Raw genomic sequence first — 19,290 nt, 5'->3', positions numbered from 1 at the left:
TTAAGAAGTATATAGGTCTGTCTGGGCACTACATGTGTGCGTGGTGCCCCTGGAGGTTAGGAAAGGTTATTGCTACCCCCTAGACATAAAGTTATACATGATTATGAACTACCCTGGTGCGTGCTGGGAGTTGAACCCAGGTCCTCTGGAAGGGTAACAAGCGCTCTTAATCACTGAGCCATCTCTCCCACCTACTTCCTAACTTAGAACTCGGGTAGTGGAAGTCTGTGAGCAGCTGAATGGTGGGGTCATATTTAGAGAGAATGAGAGTGTTACAGAGGATTTAGGGTTCCCTGTTGTGAGTTCTTAGTCTCATTAATACACTGATTTCTAAAAGATTCATTAGATGGCTGTCGTGGCAAACAGCTTTCATCCCAGTATCTGGAGGTAGAGGCAGGAGGAGCTCTGTGTTTTTGAGGCTAGCCTTATCTATATATAGGGAGTTACAGGACAGGACTACATAAAGAGACTCTGTCCTAAAAACATCAAACTAACTAACTAACTAACTAACTAACTAACTAACTAACTAACTAACTAAGATTCAGGATGCTTGAAGGCCATTTAAAAAAAAAGAATTACTTTTATTTATGTGTGTAAGCATGTATATGTATGTACACAAATGTGCAGTACCTGTGGAGGCCAAAGGATGGTGCCGGAGGCCCTAGAGTTGGAGTTAACCAGCAGTCATGAGCTACCTGACTTGGGTGCTGGGAGTTCCAGCCCTATGGAAGAGCAGCCAGCACTCTTAACTTCCTAGCTGATTTCCCAGCCCCTTGAGACCCACTATATTAGAATTAGAAAGAAAACTACAGGTCAGGCAAAGCCATGCATCATGCATGCAACTGCCAGGAGAAAGGAGCCGGCTGAGAGGAGAGAAAACCATGACTTTTTTGACCTTTGAGTCAGTATCCAGGAAAGTAGTGTCCAGTCACAGACACACAGACACACACACACACAGACACAGACACACACACACACACCCAGAGAGAGAGAGAGAGAGAGAGAGAGAGAGAGAGACCAGAGTATCAAGAAAGGTATACTTATAATTTGGCCAGAAAGATGGAAAGAGAGAAAAAGAAAAAAAAAGTTACGCTTTATGAGTTAGAACTCAGAAAAAGCAGGCAGGCTTCAAGTCCTGCTTGAAGGACTGCAAGCGACTGTGCCAGGGGAAAGCTTCTGGGGGCTCATGAAGGCCATGGTCATTACTCCTACCTCTCCGCATGCCTTCGAATGAGTCAGCTTGCTTGTGGAGTGCTCTCCTCGATGGGTGATTGACAGGCCCCATTGGATTACCTCTTAAGGAAATGACAATCATATGTAATATTCTAATCTTTGAGTCAGACCAGAATGTTTGGTCTCCACCCAGGTAGGACTCAGATTTCATTTTGTTGGCAAGGAGAAAGGAACTTTTCTTGAACATCCCTCGACAAAACCTTGATAGCCTCAGTCTTCATATGATATTTTACAACTAAGGATGGGCACTTACGATGTTTTTGCTTCCTAGATTCACCAGGGGCCAAGACTATCAAGGGTGTCGGTGTGGAGGTCATCCTTACTGGCCTTCAAGATAGGGTGGGCAGACCTAAGAGTAGGGAATTGTGCTAGGAGGTAGGAATTCTGGGACAGAAGAAAAACACAAGCCAGAGAGAGGGAACCTCAGTTGAGAGAATGCCCTGTTGAATTGGTTTGTAGTCAAGTCTGTAGGCATTTTCTTTTTTTTTTTTTTTAAAGATTTATTTATTTATTATAATACTGTAGCTGTCTTCAGAAACACCAGAAGAGGGCATGGGATCTCTTTACAGATGGTTGTGAGCCACCATGTGGTTGCTGGGAATTGAACTCATGACCTCTGGAAGAGCAGTCAGGTGCTCTTAACCACTGAGCCATCTCTCCAGCCCTGTAGGCATTTTCTTGACTGATGATTGGTGTGGGAGTGCCCATCCCACTGTGGACAGTGCCACCCTTGAACAGGTGGTCCTGGGGTATATTACAAAGCAGGCCAGGGAGAGCAAGCCAGTAAGCAGCATTCCTCCATAGCGCTTCAGTTCTGTTCTCTTCTTTTTTTTAAAGATTTATTTATTTTTATATAGGCACACTGTCTCTGTCTTCAGACACAACAGAAAAAGGTATCAGATCCCATTACAGATGGTTGCGAGTCACCATGTGGTTGCTGGGATTTGAACTCGGGACCTCTGGGAGAGCAGGCAGTGCTCTTAACCGCTGAGCCACCTCCCTAGCCCACTGCTTCAGTTCTTGCCTTCACGTTTCTGCTTGAGAGTCTGCCCTGACTTTCCTCAGTATAACATGGAAATGTAAGCAAATAACCCCTTTCCTCCCCAAGTTGTGTCTTTGGTCTTGGTCTTTATCACAGCAACAGGATCTAAACTAGGAAAAGACCCTAGTGGGAGACTTAGACCTTGAGGGAGTGATCTCTGTTCTGAGGGATGATCCTGAGCCCCAGAAGAATTAGTAGCTGAGCCCCAGAGGAATTAGTAGCCTGAACTTGACCCAACGTTCTGGCAACAGAAGATTGCTATAGGGAAGTTTTTGTTTTTGTTTTTAAATTAGGGACTAGACTTAGTCATACAGTTAGCCCTTCAAGAGGAAGAGAGCACCAGAACTGCACACTAGTTATCTTACTCAGAGGCCAAGGTCCTGCTTTTGCATCTTAAGCCGTCCCTCCTTTCTCCAACAGACACGAGGAGCAAAGGGTAACTGAGAGGGAGTAGCAGGTAAAGCCCACAGTGTTCTCACCGGGTCACCCTGAGGACTTCTTAGTTATAGGAGCTGCTTCATTCTCTCCGATCCGTGCTGGCTTCTCTCCCACTCTCACTTGAAGGAAGGGGAAAGCTTTCTAAGTTTAGCCGTCACTCTGGAATTTAACATCATCGATGTTCTACTGTGCAGCGTTGATGGTTCGATGGGCTCTCTCCAGGGAGGACGGAAATCCAGATGCCACTTCCTTCTTCATTTACATAGCATTCATATCACGACTTCCTTCTTCATTTACATAGCATTCATATCACGACTGACGCTCAGGAATGAGTCATCCTGTGTCCCTGCAGGTGGCCGTGGGCACACCTGAGGAAGCAAAGTCCGGCACGCAGCTGGCAGCAGCCATCGCCGCAACATAAGCTCCCGAGGAAGGAGTCCAGAGACACAGAGAGCAAGATGAGTTCCGAGACAGGTAAAGGGATGCTGGCTTCTAGCAAGGCGCTTAGTTGACTTTTTTCCTCTTTACTTTGCTTCTTACTATACAGTTTGTTATGCTACCCCAGGCTGGCCCCCAGATCCTGGCCCTGAGTTATCCTTCTGCTTCATTTGGGTCTTGAGGAGTGCATCAGTTGTACGTGGGTCTGACCTGCTTATGCTTGGGTTCCTGGGTGCTTGCCAACCTTCCTATAATAATTAATAATTAATATTGTTCATAAGATGAATTACTATTCTGAGGAAGTATTTATAGATCCTAATGATTTTGACAAGTAACACTAAGTCAATGTTGGTTTCATGGCAATAAAAAAGAAAAATTAAGTTAGTTAGGTCTGGTGTCATAGGCTGTAATTCTAGCTACATGGGAGACCAAGGCAGGAGAATTAGAAGTTGAAGGTCTTTGTGGATAGTAAGACAAGTTCAAGTTAGGTAACTTAGCAAGACCCTTCCTTAGAAAAGGTGGGAAAGCTCGATGGACAGCTCAGCCGTCAAGAGATTTGCGCTTTTGTTTGATTACCAGCACCCACACAAGGCTGCTCACAGTGGCCTGTAAGTTCAGCTCCAAGGGTTCCAAAGTCCTCCTCTGGCCTCCAAAGGTACCTGCACACATGAACACACATGAACATGCATGCACATGGGCACGTGTGCACACACATATACATCACACACACACCACATACAGCTCACACACATACACACCACACACACACACACATACATACATACATACATACATACATACATACATTATATACATCACACCACACACACGCAATTTAAAAAGATTTAAGTAAGAGGAATAAAGGTATAGCTCGGTGGTAAAGAGCTTGCCTATCATGTTCAGGCTCTCAGTCCTGCCCAGCCTTACCCTCCGCTGAAAAAAAGTAAAACTGTAACTTGAAACCACTAATTAAGATAAAACAGAAGTAGTAATAATGGCTTATATGCTAGTTGGCTGGCTAGCCAATGATTAATAAATGTTAGTTAGGTGTGGTTATTTCTCCTGTTATCTAAAAAGTCTAGAGGCTGGAACAGGAGGCTCACAACGAGTTTGAAGCTATCCTGGGCAGTAGAGTAAGTTACCGAGCAGCTTGGGTTGCAATATGAGATCCCCTTCTTAAACAAGCAGACGGCCTGGGTAGTATAGCTCAGTTGATACAGATTTGACTAGCATGCAGGGTTCCCGGGTTCCATTCCCAGAACCACATACAACAGACTGGGTGGCACGCGCTCGTAATCTGAGCGTTTGACAGATGGTATAATGAGAAATTACAGGATGGAGACCATGCCTAGCTTTGGAAGGAAATGATTTCAGATGAGGTGGGATTGGATCCAACTTCTAAAACTGTTATCATTGTTATTGTTATTGTTGTTGTTTGGTACAGTCTAAATCTTTGGAGATTTTCTGAAATGTTTATCTATCATTTATTGTTGAGACAAGGTCTCATGTAGCCCAGGTTGGCCTCGAACACACTGTGTAGCTGAGGGTGACCTTGAGAATACCTGAAGCGCAGAGATATGACTGAAATAGTGCTCTGAACACGCTTGCCTACTATTTAATTGGTTTGGGGCTGCACACAAACAAACATAAGCCCGGGCAATGATGAAGCCATCTGGAAAAGAATGCACCCTTCCTTCTGTATGCTTGAGTCAGGAGACAGTCGCTTTGGTAACTACAAATCAGATGCCAAAAGCAGCAGGAAAAGGATCAAAAAAATTGTCAGGAGCAAAAGCACTGGGCTTCAGCAGTTTACATATGACAGAAGTGAGGTCAATGTTTTGGGAAGTTCTTCCAGAACAAGGACAGCTGTCTGTGGAAGATGTAACCACGGCGATGCTGTGGAAATCCAGCTTTATCCTTAAAATCTCTAGCTCTGGAAAAGCGGGAGAATATACAGGAAGCAGCACAGGAGACGGTTTATCAACCGTAATGACAGAAAAAGGAGAATGGCAAAGAGTCCACTGACCACCAACACTGTGGGGGACACCTTATCTGAACTGCACCCCATCTTGTCTTCACTGTTAATAATTATAAATTATTCCATGTCTATAGGCTGGACTATAAACACTTGGGAAATTAGACATTGGTTTGTTTTAGAAGCAAACCTGTAAGTCCAAGTTTTACAGAACTCTGGAAAAGGTTTGAAGTTACAAAGTATCATTCACCATCCTTATCATTACGGCTGGAAGAAAGGAGCTGTCGCCTGGGTCTCTCTGGCTTTTTTAGAAAACTAAGTCAGAAAATAGACTCTAATCTTGGATGCGGTGTGTCCAGCTTGTACATCATCCCAAAACAAACTTTAAAAAAATAGAGGAGAAAGCGGGATATGATTGCGGTGGGCCAAAGTGCACCCCATCAGCATTAAACACTCTCTGCATTGCTAGCTAATGTGTTTCGGGTAGAAAGAGATTCAGGAATAAGGTAAATATAATTGATACTTCATACTTCCCAAACTGTACCTCTTGGATCCTTTGGGAAGTCATTTCCCCATTAGAGTGATTAAAACAATTTTTTTTGAGGTCAGATCTCAAAAGTATAGCCTAGCCAGAACTCGAGCTCGCCAGAGTGTCTAGTGTGCTGGGATGAGCGCTGTGCCTCGCTGTGCTGGCTTCTACACGCGTTTTCCCACATGATTTGTAGATTTGGGAGACTAGAGCATGATTTCACAGCAGCTCAATGTGAACTTGTGTGTTATTTGACAAAATCATGTCTTGGTTTACAGGCCCTGTAGCTGTTGATCCCACTCTGAGGTAAGACAAGGCATGGTGCCTCCCAATTCAACCACACAGAAATGAATATTTAAGAATTACAGGACTAGGGGGCTGGAGAGATGGCTCAGTGGTTAAGAGAACTGGCTGTTCTTCCAAAGGTCCTGAGTTCAATTCCCAGCAATATCTATCTCTTTTCTGTCACACAGACAGATCACTCACATATAACTAAAATTTTAAAATGTTAAACAAACAAAAGAGAATTATAGGGTTATAGCCTGCCTTTTGTTTTTATTAAATGGTAAAGTTATATATAATGTATGTATGTATGTATGTATGTATGTGTATGCATATATGTATATACACTAAAATTATTTTAAAATACATTTCTCCATGATGTAAATTTTAGACTGTACATTTTGTGCACATATGTACTCACGGGTCCTGTAAAAATTCCTTGCGTGGCTTGTCTAAGGACATAGTTCTGATTAAAGGCCACACGCTTGTCAGTGCCTTGATCCCATGCAACAGAAGCTACAGAGTTCAGCAGCCTCACACTGGAGACATCCCTGGCCTCTGCTTTGACTTCTGACTTCCTGGCCCTGGTCAACGGTGGGATCTGGAGAGACTTCTCAAAGCTGCCTCTTCTTTCCGAAAGGACCTCAGCCAGTTGTGAGGAGAACTGAGAATACTTAGACCAGTGGAAAAAGAAAACTAGAGGATTTCAAACATCACACACACACACACACACACACACACACACACACACACACACACACTGACACACACATATGCACACACGTGTGCTTATATGTATGCATGACTTTATTTGCTCATTTGCTTTTTCTATACTTTTAAAGTTTGGTTTTTTTTTTTTCAAGACAAGATCTCTCTATGTAACCCTGGTTGTTCTTGAACATTCTCTGTAGATCAGGCTGGTCCCGAACTTACAGAGAGATGTGCCTGCCTCTGCCTCCTGAGTGCTGGGTTAAAGGCCTGCACTGCCAAGACTGGCTGTATGTCATTTTTAAAATAATGCTTTCTGTATGAACGTTATTCTGGATCTCTGGCTTTGACACACATGCTCAGGTGTGCCAAGCCAGAAGTCCCATGCTCCAGTCAGAGCGGTCTTTAGCAGTGCTCTGAGCAAGCACTGGGCAGTGACTCTCTCTCTCTCTCTCTCTCTCTCTCTCTCTCTCTCTCTCTTTCTATCAGCATCTTTAGAGAATGAGACATGCTGAGACATGTATGTCATGGTGCCTCGGTCATGTGGAAAATTGTTTCCTGGTGACACACAATTGCACAGAAGCAAACACAAGCATGTTTTAACCATTTCCTTTGTTTTTTTTTTAAATGTTTATTTTATGTTTATGAGTACACTGTAGCTGTCTTCAGACACACCAGAAGAGGGCATCGGATCCCATTACAGATGGTTGTGAGCCACCATGTGGTTGCTGGGATTTGAACTCAGGACCTCTGGAAGAGCAGTCAGTGCTCTTAACCACTGAGCCATCTCTCCAACCCTCCTTTGTTTTTTTTTTAATCTGCCATTGTGAATAGGTTGGGGTTTTTCTTTTCTTCTTTCTTTTTAAGAAAAATAAACACTCGTAACAGTGTAACCAGATACATTATTACTGCTAAATTTATTTTGTTTTGCAACTTAGCAACCAGCTACACTATGGCCCACTTAATAAAACAAATAGGAAATTCCTTGTGTGAAAGAGATTGGTGGTAAAAGTTTAAAAAGCAGGGCTCAGAGCCTTGTCCTTGCTTTAGGATTCCCCATGTCACTTCCACACAAATCTCACTCTAGTGTGAATGAATGCCTAAAGTGTCGATGTTACCAACCGCTGTGGCCCTGGTCCAGAGCATCTCTCTAGACCCTGCCCACTCCTGCCAGAATCTTCTTCAAAGGTTTATGCAAAGTCCTGGCAGAGGTGTCTATGTATCTGTGTATGTATCTATGTATCTATCTATCTATATCTATCTATGTAGCTATGTATCTATCTATCATCTATGTATGTATATATCTATGTATCTATGTATCTGTCTATCATCTATGTATGTATCTATGTACATATGTATCTATGTTCGTATATATCTATGTATTTATGCATGTATGTATCTATGTACATATTTATGCACGTATGTATATTTCTGTCTGTCTATCTATCTATCTATCTATCTATCTATCTATCTATCTATCTATCTATCTATCTATCCTTATTTTCTGACAAGCTGCTCTTGAAGCCAGAACTGAGTCTAAAGGCTTAAGTCCATGGTGTAGCACTGTTTCCTTTGACTATTTTTCAAGAAGCCCACTATTGCCAGGGTCCAGCCTCAACATAGAATCAGAGTTCTCCACTGGAAGCAGGGATCTGGAAGGCTCAAAATAAATATACACAGACTACTATTTGGGTACAAACTGACAGGTAATTTCAAGGCTTAAAGTCTCTCTCTCTCTCTCTCTTTCTCTCTGTCTCTGTCTCAGCTTGAGGTTGCACACACTCTGCATTCTCTCGTGCACTCTGCTTTTTTTTTTATTGCTGTTTTCTTTTCTCAAACTCCCACGCTCATGCACACCTCTGTTCATTACCCTTTCACTCTCACACACACTCTTGATACACACCTTGCACATATCTCACACACACCACATGCACTCTCCTTTCACACACACACACAATCTTTTTTTTTTTTTTTTGGTTCTTTTTTTTGGAGCTGGGGACCGAACCCAGGGCCTTGTGCTTCCTAGGCAAGCACTCTACCACTGAGCTAAATCCCCAACCCCACACACAATCTTCATACACACCTCACATTCTCTCTTCACTCACTCTTAACGTGTTCTTCTCATGTTCTCTCACTCGCTCTCACATTCACTCTCTCATTCATTCCCTCATGCTCTCTCTCATTTACTCTTCACATGTTCTCTCTCATTCACTCCAGCCTTTCTTTTGCCCCAGTCTTTTATTGATAATTCAAAAGCAGGTAGAAAAAGGACATTGTAGGGGTTGGGGATTTAGCTCAGTGGTAGAGCGCTTGCCTAGGAAGCGCAAGGCCCTGGGTTCGATCCCCAGCTCCGAAAAAAAGAACCAAAAAAAAAAAAAAAAAAAAAAAAAAAAAAAAAAAGGACATTGTATAATCATTGCCAAATCAAATTCAAAAGAATAACCACATCCCACAAAGAACTAAGAATTACAATTGTTCTCCAAAGTTTCAAGCTTCCCTATTCCCAGGCCTGGGACCAAAATAATAATAATAATAATTGTAAACTTATCATTATTTAAACTTTAACTTTTGACTTATTATACTTCAGAGCTCAAAGCTCCGAGGTCAGCTACTTGCATTTTCCTGAGAAGCTCTAATGATAAAGGACATGGGCAAAGCTGCCGGGCAGAAAGAATCAAGTTAACCCTTAACTCAGTGGTTCCGCTAGCTTTCTGTTCCTTGCACACAGTGACTCTCGTAAGAGTCCCAGTATTTTGACTTAGTTTACTAGTATATAATTTTACATATTCTATACTTCCTTATCCAGGAACCACTCTCAAATGTTATGTAAAACTTATTTCCTAACTTCAATAACCTTTTTCTTTCTTAGGGTCCCAATGTTGGCTCTAATTCATTTTCTAATAATTTCTTTAAGGTTTCTTTGCAAGTCAAGCATCAATCTGGGACTACTACTGTGCAGTTATTACATTGTTTCCAAGATGAGAACACACAGCATGCACCTGGGCCATTAGGGCTGTGCTGTGCCCCTATGCCTCAGTTTCCAATTGTTTAAGAATCATTACATCAAGGAACATCCAGTTTCACAAAATTCACCAGAGCAGAAGGAGAAAGAAGTAGGAAAGTCAGATATAAATAGAATAATTATGTACACCAAGGCCAACCGAAAGGCAGTCACAAACAAATGAAATCTATACAGCCGTTGTCCAGGGCTAAGGTTAGGAGAAATGGGAGCAACAAGTTTTTACAGAGAGCTGCTGCGGGCTACTGAGATGTCTCCATCCCTGCCTACTGCAGGCGGCCTCTTATTTCAGATGGTGGGTCCCCTAGAGGGATGTGTCTCCTGCTTCTCAGGGTCCCAGATGCCACCCTACTTTACAAGGAGCTGCTGCAGGCTTCTGAGATGCCTCCATCCTGGCCTACTGCTGGTGGTCCCTGTCATTGTCTGTTGTCCTCAGCATACTTTCTATCATGTGAGGGCACATTTGCGTTTTCCTGGTCCCCGCAGGCTCCAGTAGGGGCTCTCAAACCTGAAGTGTCCTTTTTATGGATTTGCTCTTCTAAAGGGAGCACGAATCTCTGGGCCAAGCCAGTCTGGCATCTCCTGTGTTAGCTCTGAGAGGCTAGGGCTAAAGATTAAGTCCTGACAATTCTGTGCTTTCCCACCTATATTTTTAAAAAAGATTTATTTATTATATATGAGTACACAGTAGCTGTCTTAAGACACACCAGAAGAGGGCATCAGATCTCATTACAGATGGTTGTGAGCCACCATGTGGTTGCTGGGAATTGAACTCAGGACCTGTGGAAGAGCAACCAGTGCTCTTAACCACTGAGCCTTCTCTCCAGCCTCCCCCACCTGTATTTTAAAGCCTTTGTCTGCTGCCTCTTGCTGAAGGCGTTTTCTGAAAAGGATTAATTTGTTGGTCTCTGAAAAACTGGATTTTTATAGATCACTTAGAAATGACTTCAGCAGACTTCTTTGTCTTTTAGTGTATGAATGTTTTGCTAGCATGTAAATCTGTGTGCATGTACTGTGTGAATGCTAAGGGCTGAATGAGGTCAAGAGAAGGTGTCTATCCTGGGGATCTGGAGTTACAGATAGTTATGAGCCTCCATGGGGGTTCTGGGAACTGAACCCAGGTCCTCTGCAAGAGCAGCCAGTACTTTTAACTGCTGAGCCCTCTCTGCCGTCCCTCCAACCTCCAGACTTTCCTTGGTTGGTATTAATTGACTTGTTTTAGTTTTGCTGATAAATCCTGGGGATCTGAAGTTCTGTTCTCACTCTGGGTTCTGACTGGATATGGTTCAGATCATAGTGGAGCTGGGATGAGGGGGCAGGACCTACAGGTTTGCGGGGTTTGTGTGTGTGTGTGTGTGTGTGTGTGTGTGTGTGTGTGTGTGCATGTGCGTGTTTCACTAGGTTACCTACCATTCTTCATCTCTATTTGCTTCCTCAGCTTAATTTCTATGATTACTGTGATTGGGTTTAGCTCCTGTGACTTTTTATTTCTGTTGAAATGACTGTTACTGTGACAGGCCCCCAGGCCCTAGCACATCTGAAGCCATGATGGAAGACCTATTCAGCTTGTAGGCAGCAGTGCACGCCAAAATGAGACCACAGACCTAATCCATCGAACTCCATAGTTCTGGGAAAGGACAACTTCACAGCATTAGTGGAAATCCTGGGAAGTCCTCACAGAGCCACCACATGTTAATGAGGGAATCTGGGTCTCCTCTTGAGGTTCTTAGTCTTGCTAACAAAAGAATTTAAGAAGGCCTCAGGGGAAAAAAAGTACAAGCACAATTTCATGAGAGTTTAAAAAGAAAAACCTCAGGACAGACAAGCTATAAATCTTTGCAGCTGCCCAGAAGGGAAGACGGAGAAGAGAAAGAGAAAAGATATGTGTCTTAGTTAGGGTTTTACTGCTGTGATCAAGGCAAGTCTTATAAGGACAACATCTAATTGGGGCTGGCTTACAGGTTCAGAGGTGGGAACAGGGCAGCATCCAGGCAGGCATGGTGCAGGAGCTGAGAGTTCTACATCTTCACCTGAAGGCTGCTTCCAGGCAGCTAGGAAGAGCCTTAAGCCCACGCCCACAGTGACACACCTACTGCAACAAGGCCACACCTCTTAATAGTGCCACTCCCTGGGCCAAGCATATGCAAACCATCACAGCATGTGATTTAAGTCACTGTGGAGGTCAGCCACAGGATGGACAAGCAACCACAAGTTGTGTGAGGGAGCTGGAGAGAAAGAGCCAGGCCTACCATACTAGGGAAAGCATGTATGGCTCTGACCACATCTGAAAGAAAAGGCAGAAGAGAAGTAAACCAAATCTTGCCACAATAAATATTAATTAATAAAAATTGGTTGGTATTGATTTATTAATATTAGTAATAATATTATTATTAAAATTTTAGTTTTACAAGACAGGGTTTTCTGTGTAGCTCTGGCTGTCCGGAACTCTGTAGACCAGGCTACCCCCTAACTCAGAGCTCCTCCAGCCTCTACCGTTTAGGATTAAAGGAGTACTCTTCGCCCTGTCTCTGTCCTGGAGCACTTTTAATTCCTTGACAAGCACCATAGTTCTGAAAATCCCCAAAACTTTGTCACTCGCAAAACCTAGCTCCACCAGGGTCCTTGTTTCCCATAATTCTTGAAAAGCAGCTGCAGCTGTACATGGGAAACCCTACATTGGCAACACTATTATCCTTTCCTGCCAGCTCTCAGACTAGCCACTCAGGAAAAAAGCTACTTAGCGATGAGGTAGAGAGAGGGACGTAAACACCCATCCTCTCTTTCCTTCTCCCGCATCTTAGGCGTCTTCTCTGGTGCTAGAGGTGCCAGTCTACTCCGCAGAGCAAACTCCCAGCATGCTCTTTGCTATGGAGTAGTACGAGGACACAGAAAGGCAGACTGACCCAACAGAACCTCCCGACATGTCTGGAGCAACTGCATAGGGGCAGGAATTCCAGAATGACAATGACATAATCTCATTAGAGGAATAATTACTCCTTCTAGTCCTTTGGCATGATTTAATGGAGTCTTGCCTCTGCAGGGGATGGTCCCTCGCCAGGTGATTGACTAACTGAATCAACTCTCCCTCCTCCTTTGACTCCTCCCCCTCCTCTTTCTCTTCCTCCTCCTCCTTGTATATATAGACCAGGCTGATCTCTTGAATTCACTGAAATCCATCTACTTCTGCCCCCTCAGTGATGGGATTAAAGGCAAGTGCCTGTGAATATTTATTTTTATTGTTTTTATTATTAATGTGTACGTGCTTGTATCTGTGTGGTTGTATGTGTGTGCAGTAACTGAAGAGGTCTGAAGAGGGCGTGAGATCCCTTGGCACTGGAAATACGGATGATTGCGAGCTGCCATATGGGTGTTGGGAAGTGAACATAGGACCTATTTCTTTGTTCAGCTTTGGAAAACGTTGCTGTTTGAGAACTCTGTATAAGCATATATTGTGTTTTGCTCAAATCCACCCAACTTCCCCTCCCTCAGGCTTCTCCTGCCTCCAGCTCCTCCCCTCCAGCTTCTCCCACACTGTTCCCACTGGATCTCACAGTGTAGTACAGATTCACTTGGAGTTAGAGCCTGGCAGTTTTAGACTTCCCAGTGCTGTGTGTTTTAGACTTCCTAGAGCTGTGAGTACGGCTGGAAGGGATCCTCTGTGAATAATGGGATAGTTCAAGGACCAGGGGGACAAGTAGGACGAAAAACATTTTTGGCGTCATGCTGCAAAGAGGATCCTCCCTCAGTACAGTGCTGAGACAGAATCTTGCTATGGAACCCAGACTGTTCTCAAATGTGTCATCCTCCTGTCTCTGTCTCCTCAGTGTGAGATTATGTGTGCCGCCATACCTGGCAATTTGAAAGATAAAGGTTTAAAAGAGAAGGGTGGAGAGATGGTTCAGTTGGTGGAGCTAGCATGCGTGAAGCCTCGGTTCCCACACATCTTTAATTCCAGTCTTTTGGGTGGAAGCAGGAATATCAAATGTTTTCAATCTGGCCAAGAAGAGGGCTCATTGGGTACAATGCTTAAGTTCAAGCACAAGTACCGGATTTTGAATAGCCAGCACCCGCATATAAGTCAGGCATGGTGGCCGATTTACATAACCTATGTGCGGTAGAGGCAGAGTCACGTGGTTCCGGGAGGCTTATTGACCAATGAGGTTCATTGAGAGACTCTAGCTTTTATATGTGTGCACCTGAGCAACTGCACGCATATGAATCCATAACACACACACACACACACACACACACACACACACAAAATAAAAATAAAAATAGGTCATCTTCAGCTCAGCTCCTGGCCAGCCTGGAATATGTAAGATCTAAAAAAAAAAAAAAAAAAATGGTGAGGGAAAAGGTTTTTTAAGTTTCTTAGATTGCATGGGAGTCTTTTTATGTTTCAGGAGAAGAATTGAGCCCCACGAGTTTGAAGTCTTCTTTGACCCCCGGGAACTTCGGAAAGAGACCTGTCTGCTGTATGAGATCAACTGGGGAGGAAGGCACAGCATCTGGCGACACACGAGCCAAAACACCAACAAACACGTTGAAGTCAATTTCATAGAAAAATTTACTACAGAAAGATACTTTTGTCCAAACACCAGATGCTCCATTACCTGGTTCCTGTCCTGGAGTCCCTGTGGGGAGTGCTCCAGGGCCATTACAGAATTTTTGAGCCGATACCCCCATGTAACTCTGTTTATTTATATAGCACGGCTTTATCACCACGCAGATCCTCGAAATCGGCAAGGACTCAGGGACCTTATTAGCAGCGGTGTTACTATCCAGATCATGACGGAGCAAGGTGAAGACAAAGCGCTCCTGGGAGCGTGGGGATCGTAAAGGGGGCAGACAGAACAGGCGGGTGATGCTGGGATGGAATCCGAGAGGCAGAAAAAGTCCAACCTTAAGTGAGGGAGGAAGGACCTTCCCAGCAAGGGAAGGATGAACAATAACAACTCCTTCTACTCTAGGTACAGCCGCCTCCCAGTCACCTTATCTTCGTTTGATGGAGGGAGACCCCCTCTAGCAGCAAATAGGAGAGCCTTTATGTAGGGCGCATGCCCTGTGGTTGTTGCTACTGGGAATTGAAGTCAAAGCCTTGCACGTGCTAAGCCTACCTACCTGGGAGACAAGCTCGCTACTTCTGAACTACATCTCTGCTCTCTTTAGTGTTTATTGGAGGCAGGGTCCTTAAGTGGCTACCCCTGGATTAGCCGCAGGCTGGCCTTGAATTTGCAATTTCCCTGCTTCAGCCTTCTGAAAAGCTTGGACTGCAGGCATGAGCCACTCTGCCCAGATCATGTTAGGTCATTTACCATTGTGTTTGTTAAATAAATGAAATTCTGTGTTTCTTTAGAGTCTGGCTACTGCTGGAGGAATTTTGTCAACTACTCCCCTTCGAATGAAGCTCATTGGCCAAGGTACCCCCATCTGTGGGTGAGGCTGTACGTACTGGAACTCTACTGCATCATTTTAGTAAGTGTCTTTTGGCTGTTCATTTGTTTCTGTTTGGAGACAGGGTTTTTTTTTTGTTCTTTTTTTTCGGAGCTGGGGACCGAACCCAGGGCCTTGCGCTTCCTAGGCAAGCGCTCTACCACTGAGCCAAATCCCCAACCCATGGAGACAGGGTCTTGTACAGGCTAGGCTGTCCTTGAATTTACTATGTAGTGGAGGATACTCTTGAATTCCTGTTCTGCTGTCCCCACCTTCTGAACCCTGGGATCACGTATAGTCTTGCCCTACCCAGAGTAAGTTCCTCCTGGTCTTTAAAGTGTCTCTGGGTGTTTATGAATGGATGTGCAGGTGCCTAAGGAGGACCCCCTGGAGTGGAGTTAGAGATGGTTGTGAACCTCCTGAGATGGGTGCTGGGAACTGAACTCTGGGTCTTCTGCAGGAGCAGTCTGCATTTGTATTCGTTACTTGTATCAAAAGTACTTTGTATCACAGCTGCCTAGATTAACATCATGACCAAGAGCAGCTGATAGAAGGAAGGTTTTATTTTGTTTGACAGATCCCCCATACACAATGTTGGGGAAGGCATGGTAGCATGTGGATTATATATCTCAACACTACATAGGAGCCAAGGGTCAGCTAACAGGGACTTGAGGGGAGGACAGTGCTATAAACTCTCAGCCCTGCCCCTAGTGATACACTTCCTCCAGCAGAGCTTCATGTTCTAAACCTTCCACCACTTGCATGCCACCAACCAGACATCCATGGTGGATATGTCATTTGAACCACCACAGTGTCCTTAACCCCAGGGCTATCTCTCCAGACCCTCTCATAAGTTTGTTTGTTTGCTTGTTTTTTTTTTTTTTTTTTTTTTTTTTTTTTCAGAGCTGGGGACCGAACCCAGGGCCTTGCGCTTGCTAGGCAAGCGCTCTACCACTGAGCTAAATCCCCAACCCCGCTTGTTTTGTTTTTGAGACAAGGTTTCACTATATAACCAAGGCTGGCATGGAACTCACAGAGATCTCCCAAGTACTGGGACTAAGGTGCACACCCCCACACTCCCATCCCCACGTCCCCGATTCCCCCACCTCTTGATCACTCCTTGTTTTCTTTTAAGCTGTTTAAGAGACAGAGTTTTTCCTTTTTTTTTTTCCTGGAGCTGGGGACCAAACCCAGGGCCTTGTGCTCGCTAGGCAAGCGCTCTACCGCTGAGCTAAATCCCCAACCCCAAGAGACAGAGTTTTGATACACAGACAAGAACCCTTTGTGCTTCTCTTCTGAGGGTTTCCCACATACTCTCATCGCTTTGGGGAGCAGGGGGCGTTTATTCTTATATTTAGTTATTTAACTAGTTAACTCATACTTAAAAAAAAAAAAGAGAAAACAGGGCTGGAGAGATGGCTCAGTGGTTAGGAGCACTGACTGCTCTTCCAGAGGTTCAGTTCCCAGCAACCACATGGTGGCTCACAACCATCTGTAATGGGATCTGATGCCTTCTTCTGGTGTGTCTGAGGACAGCTACTCATATAAATAAAATCATACATCTGAGAGAGGGAGAGGGAGAGGGAAAAAGAGAGAGGGAGGCGGGGAAGGGAGAACAAAATGTTCCAAAGCCAGGTATGGTGATACAACCTGAAATTCTAAATCCCAGCACTCAGGAGGCCGAGTCACGAGGATCCTGAGTTCAAGGACAGTCTGGGCTATAAATCTAGACCGCGTCTCAAAAGTCTGTACCACTTCACAAGAAATCTGTACCAAAAAATTCACAAGAAGGTGTCCTTTAGAGGGGAGTAAGTGCGGGAGGAAATGGGCCAGCGGTGTAAGGTGTGTCTGGGACGCAGGGTGATTTCACTGTATCTTTATTGTTATTATTCCTTTACACTTAGCCCTCCTCAGTGTTGCAGGAAGTCCTGTTTTCCCACAGTGGCAGTGATCTGTCACACTATTGAAGAAAAATGTTATTGTACTTGTTTACATAATAATAGTGTAAATTAATTCTAAGGATAAAATATAATCTTTGTTTCAGGGACTTCCACCCTGTTTAAATATTTTAAGAAGAAAACAACCTCAACTCACGTTTTTCACGATTGCTCTTCAAAGCTGCCATTACCAAAGGCTACCACCCCACATCCTGTGGGCCACAGGGTTGAAATGACTTCTGGGAGTTGGGGATGGATGAAATGACTCCTTGTATGTCTTGACAGCAAGCATTGATTACCCACTAAAGAGCGACTGCCACAAGGAATCTAGAAGTCGATCCGGCCTGTCATTCCTGGGTAGCATGCTAGTTGCACACGAGGCCCTTGGTTTAACTCCAAGAACATCCAGAAAAATGGAGGATCTAGAAATTGAGCCAGGAAGGGTTGTACATTCTTGTAACCTCAGCACTCGGGAGGCAGAGGCATTAGATCTCTGTGAGCTCAAGGCCAGCCTGGTCTATATTGCAAGACCCAGGCCAGCCTTGAACTACACAGTGAGACCTTGTCTAACACTCGCCTTCCTGCCCTATCACCCTCCATCAAGAATGTAGAAATTGAAGACCCGGGTAAGGTGGCGCAGTCCTGTAATCTCAATGTTACAGGAAGCAATTAGTTCCACACTGTAAGGAATTGCAGTAGTAGCAATTGCGTGTGGAGGCAGGAGAATGACAAGGTCAAAGTCCTTTAGGGCTATGCAGTAAGTTTGAAGCCAGCCTTAACAGATAGAAATTCGGTGTGCTAAATTCGTCCATGTATGCCAGGGGCCAGCAGCCAACATCTTGCCAGCTTACAGTCACTCAGTCATCATTTGCCTGCCTGACCTTCCAAAGGCTATTATGACATACAGCAGTCCCTGGGCATTAAAAGAAGCTTAGACCCTATTAACTTCTGATAAAGTCTAGCTATACATCTTAATTTTAAAGATTGTAGTTACTACTATTACTGTGTATGCTGATGGAGTTATGTGTGTGTATTGTGGCACTCCTGTGGAGGACAGCTTTTAAGGTTCTTTCTCTCCTTCTATTAGCCATTCTGAGTGCAGATTGTAAGTTCAAAAAAGCAAATTATCTCCCCTGAGCCGTCTCAACAGCCCTATGTCTATATACAAAGAAAGAAGAAGGAAAAAAAAAAAAACAAACCCTGCAGCAAAAGAGCCACTTACCAATTGTTACTGGGTTTATGGTGTCTGTCTGACCCCCGATACCCACTGGAGTTTGTGAGGAAAATGAAGAAAGACTGTTAGTCCATGTGGGGACCAGGGGTTCCTACCTCGCTAGAGTCGAACAGGATTTTTTTGCTTTGTTTTGTTTCTCCGTTGAGCCAGGGTCTCAACAAGCTTCCAGCTCACTGCTTAGTCCTGGGAGACCTTGAGCCTCAGTGTTTTTTGTCTTTTATCCATCCCTCTGTCTGGGATCTCGAACTCAGCCTTTGTCTCCTCTCTTCAGTTTGCTCTGTCTTAGGTTCCTGCCCCTTTCTGGTTGCTTCATGCCACAGACTCTCTTCAGGCTTTGAGGACAGTTTCTTGACTGTAGTCACGCACTTCTATCTTGAAAGCCATCACAGCTGTGTAGCATCATTTGTTTGCACAAAAGTGTTCCTAAAAAGCAGGAGTTATACCCTCTGATCTCAGTGCTCAAGAGGCTGAGGCAGGAGGATCACGAGTTAGAGGCCAGCCCTTGGACTACCTATCCACGCTCTGTCACAAACAACGGATCAGACAAAAGAGGGGGCGGGGAGATCGCTTAGTGGGCGAAAGCTGTAACCTGACAAACCCATGCAGAAAGCCAGGGGAAGTGACATGCATTGAAATCTCTGAGTCCATGAGCAAAAACAAATGCTCCCTCCTTTAAATTGTGCCTGTCAGGGCTGGAAAGATGGCTCAGTGGTTAAGAGCGCTATCTGCTTTTCCAAAGGTCCTGAGTTCAATACCCAGAAACGACATGGTGGCTCACAACCATCTACATCTATAATGAGATCTGATGCCCTCTTCTGACATATAGGCAGACATGCAAATAGAACATAAGTAAATAAATAATAAGGTATTGTTCCCATCAGACATTCTGTGGTAGTGAAGAGAATAACGACTCAATTGGAAATAAAGACACTTCAACAGGTAAGGGATGAAGTGACTTCCCAGGCTGCCTTTCTCAGCCAGCATCTGGAGGGTTTACTAAGGAGGGGTGAAATACTGGAATT

The 19,290-nt window shown here is 44.3% G+C and overlaps 2 protein-coding genes and 1 pseudogene across 18 annotated transcripts in view; 2 read left to right on the top strand and 1 right to left on the bottom strand.

Moving 5' to 3' along the window:
* Dppa3 (developmental pluripotency-associated 3) overlaps nucleotides 1-2,984 on the bottom strand; it is a 40,894-nt gene extending 37,910 nt beyond the window's left edge. For 2 of the 7 annotated variants that reach the window (XM_087656984.1, XM_087656985.1), the window contains exon 1: nucleotides 2,755-2,939. The gene's annotated coding sequence lies outside the window, so the exon portion shown is untranslated. Of the gene's footprint in view, nucleotides 1-2,754 lie in introns of all 7 variants that reach the window. The other 5 variants (XM_087656986.1, XM_087656987.1, XM_087656983.1 and 2 more) reach the window with 5 other exon arrangements.
* Apobec1 (apolipoprotein B mRNA editing enzyme catalytic subunit 1) overlaps nucleotides 1-17,360 on the top strand; it is a 29,128-nt gene extending 11,768 nt beyond the window's left edge. For 7 of the 11 annotated variants that reach the window (XM_087656124.1, XM_087656125.1, XM_087656126.1 and 4 more), the window contains 5 exons: nucleotides 3,066-3,187; nucleotides 5,934-5,961; nucleotides 14,068-14,465; nucleotides 15,021-15,139; nucleotides 17,142-17,360. In XM_087656124.1, the coding sequence (XP_087512250.1) occupies nucleotides 3,172-3,187; nucleotides 5,934-5,961; nucleotides 14,068-14,465; nucleotides 15,021-15,139; nucleotides 17,142-17,270 (690 nt within the window). In that variant the 5' untranslated portion in view covers nucleotides 3,066-3,171 and the 3' untranslated portion in view covers nucleotides 17,271-17,360. 11 annotated transcript variants of the gene reach the window in all.
* LOC147995054 (BBSome-interacting protein 1 pseudogene) lies at nucleotides 4,725-5,297 on the top strand (annotated as a pseudogene).
* Nucleotides 17,361-19,290: the final 1,930 nt, after the last annotated feature.

Source organism: Rattus norvegicus, chromosome 4, assembly GCF_021556685.1.
Source record: "Rattus norvegicus strain SHRSP/BbbUtx chromosome 4, alternate assembly SHRSP_T2T, whole genome shotgun sequence".
Lineage (NCBI taxonomy): Eukaryota > Metazoa > Chordata > Mammalia > Rodentia > Muridae > Rattus > Rattus norvegicus.
This window is presented reverse-complemented; position numbering and strand designations above follow the sequence as displayed.